Source organism: Apaloderma vittatum, unplaced genomic scaffold (assembly GCF_000703405.1).
Source record: "Apaloderma vittatum isolate BGI_N311 unplaced genomic scaffold, ASM70340v1 scaffold26425, whole genome shotgun sequence".
Classification (NCBI taxonomy): domain Eukaryota; kingdom Metazoa; phylum Chordata; class Aves; order Trogoniformes; family Trogonidae; genus Apaloderma; species Apaloderma vittatum.
Window position 1 is genome coordinate 1,698 of NW_009716903.1, and position 1,003 is coordinate 2,700.

Here is a 1,003-nt window from a genome sequence, read left to right on the forward strand (position 1 = left end):
TTGATGTCCACGCCTTCCGGTAACTACAAGGACGATGCCTGCCTGTACTCACCAGCATCCGAGCCAGAGGTGCGGGCTGGGGTTCTCTGAGGCATGGGGACACAAGGGGACATGCTGCCACCTCCCCACTCTGGCACCAAGTCAGCTGAGCAGGCTAGGGCTGTGCCCATGTCCCTCTCCATCACCACCCTGACAGGTCATCACGGTTGGTGCCACCAACAGCGAGGACCAACCGACTTCCATCGGCACCCTGGGCACCAACTTTGGCCGCTGTGTGGACCTGTTCGCTCCAGGGGACGACATCATCGGCGCCTCCAGCGACTGCAGCACCTGCTTCACCGCGCGGAGTGGGACGTCACAGGCGGCCGCAGGCGAGCTGGGCTCCGGGGTGGTGGGCAGAGCTGACCCTACACCTGTTGGTGCTGGACACGTGTCCCTGCCTGCGCTGGGGACATTTTTGCTTGCCGCGGTGACATGGTTTTGGCATGTTTGGTTTGTTCGGGTGCTGCAGCCTGCACAGAGCTCCTACATCCCGTGTGTGTGGATGATGGGCTGCAGTGATTCCTCTCATGTCTCTTTGGAGTTGCATTGCTCTGGGGAGTCATGAGTAGGCGGCTGTGCAGTCCCCAGTTCTCACTGGGCCGCCACCGCGTGTGTCCGGCTCCCCGCCGAGCCCCAGCTGAGCCCCGCTGAGCTCCGGCAGCGCCTCCTGCACTTCGCCACCAAGAATGTCATGGACATGTCGTGGTTCCCTGAGGAGCAGCGGCTCCAAACGCCCAACAGTGTGGCCAGGCTGCCCGCCCAGCTGGGTACAGGTGAACACCTTGGCTGCCTGCTGGTGCTCTGCCTTTATCAGGGAAAGAAGTACCTGGGATGGTGCATTGGCAGAGCACATTCCTTCCCAGGCTGTGCCAGGGATGGCTGAGCCCAAGCGTGGCTGTTTGAACAGAGGGTAGAGGGGAGACCTGCCGGCCCTCGCTGGCAGCCCAGTCCTCTGGGTGCT

At 62.6% G+C, this 1,003-nt stretch overlaps 1 protein-coding gene across 1 annotated transcript in view; it reads left to right on the top strand.

Annotated features, from left to right (window-relative positions):
* PCSK9 (proprotein convertase subtilisin/kexin type 9) overlaps positions 1–1,003 on the top strand; it is a gene marked incomplete at its 5' end in the record, with an annotated part of 4,035 nt that overhangs the window by 1,694 nt on the left and 1,338 nt on the right. The window contains 3 exon segments of the mRNA XM_009869716.1: positions 1–69; positions 197–375; positions 631–838. The exon segment at positions 1–69 is cut by the window's left edge and continues 30 nt beyond it. Of these exon segments, the coding sequence (XP_009868018.1) occupies positions 1–69; positions 197–375; positions 631–838 (456 nt within the window).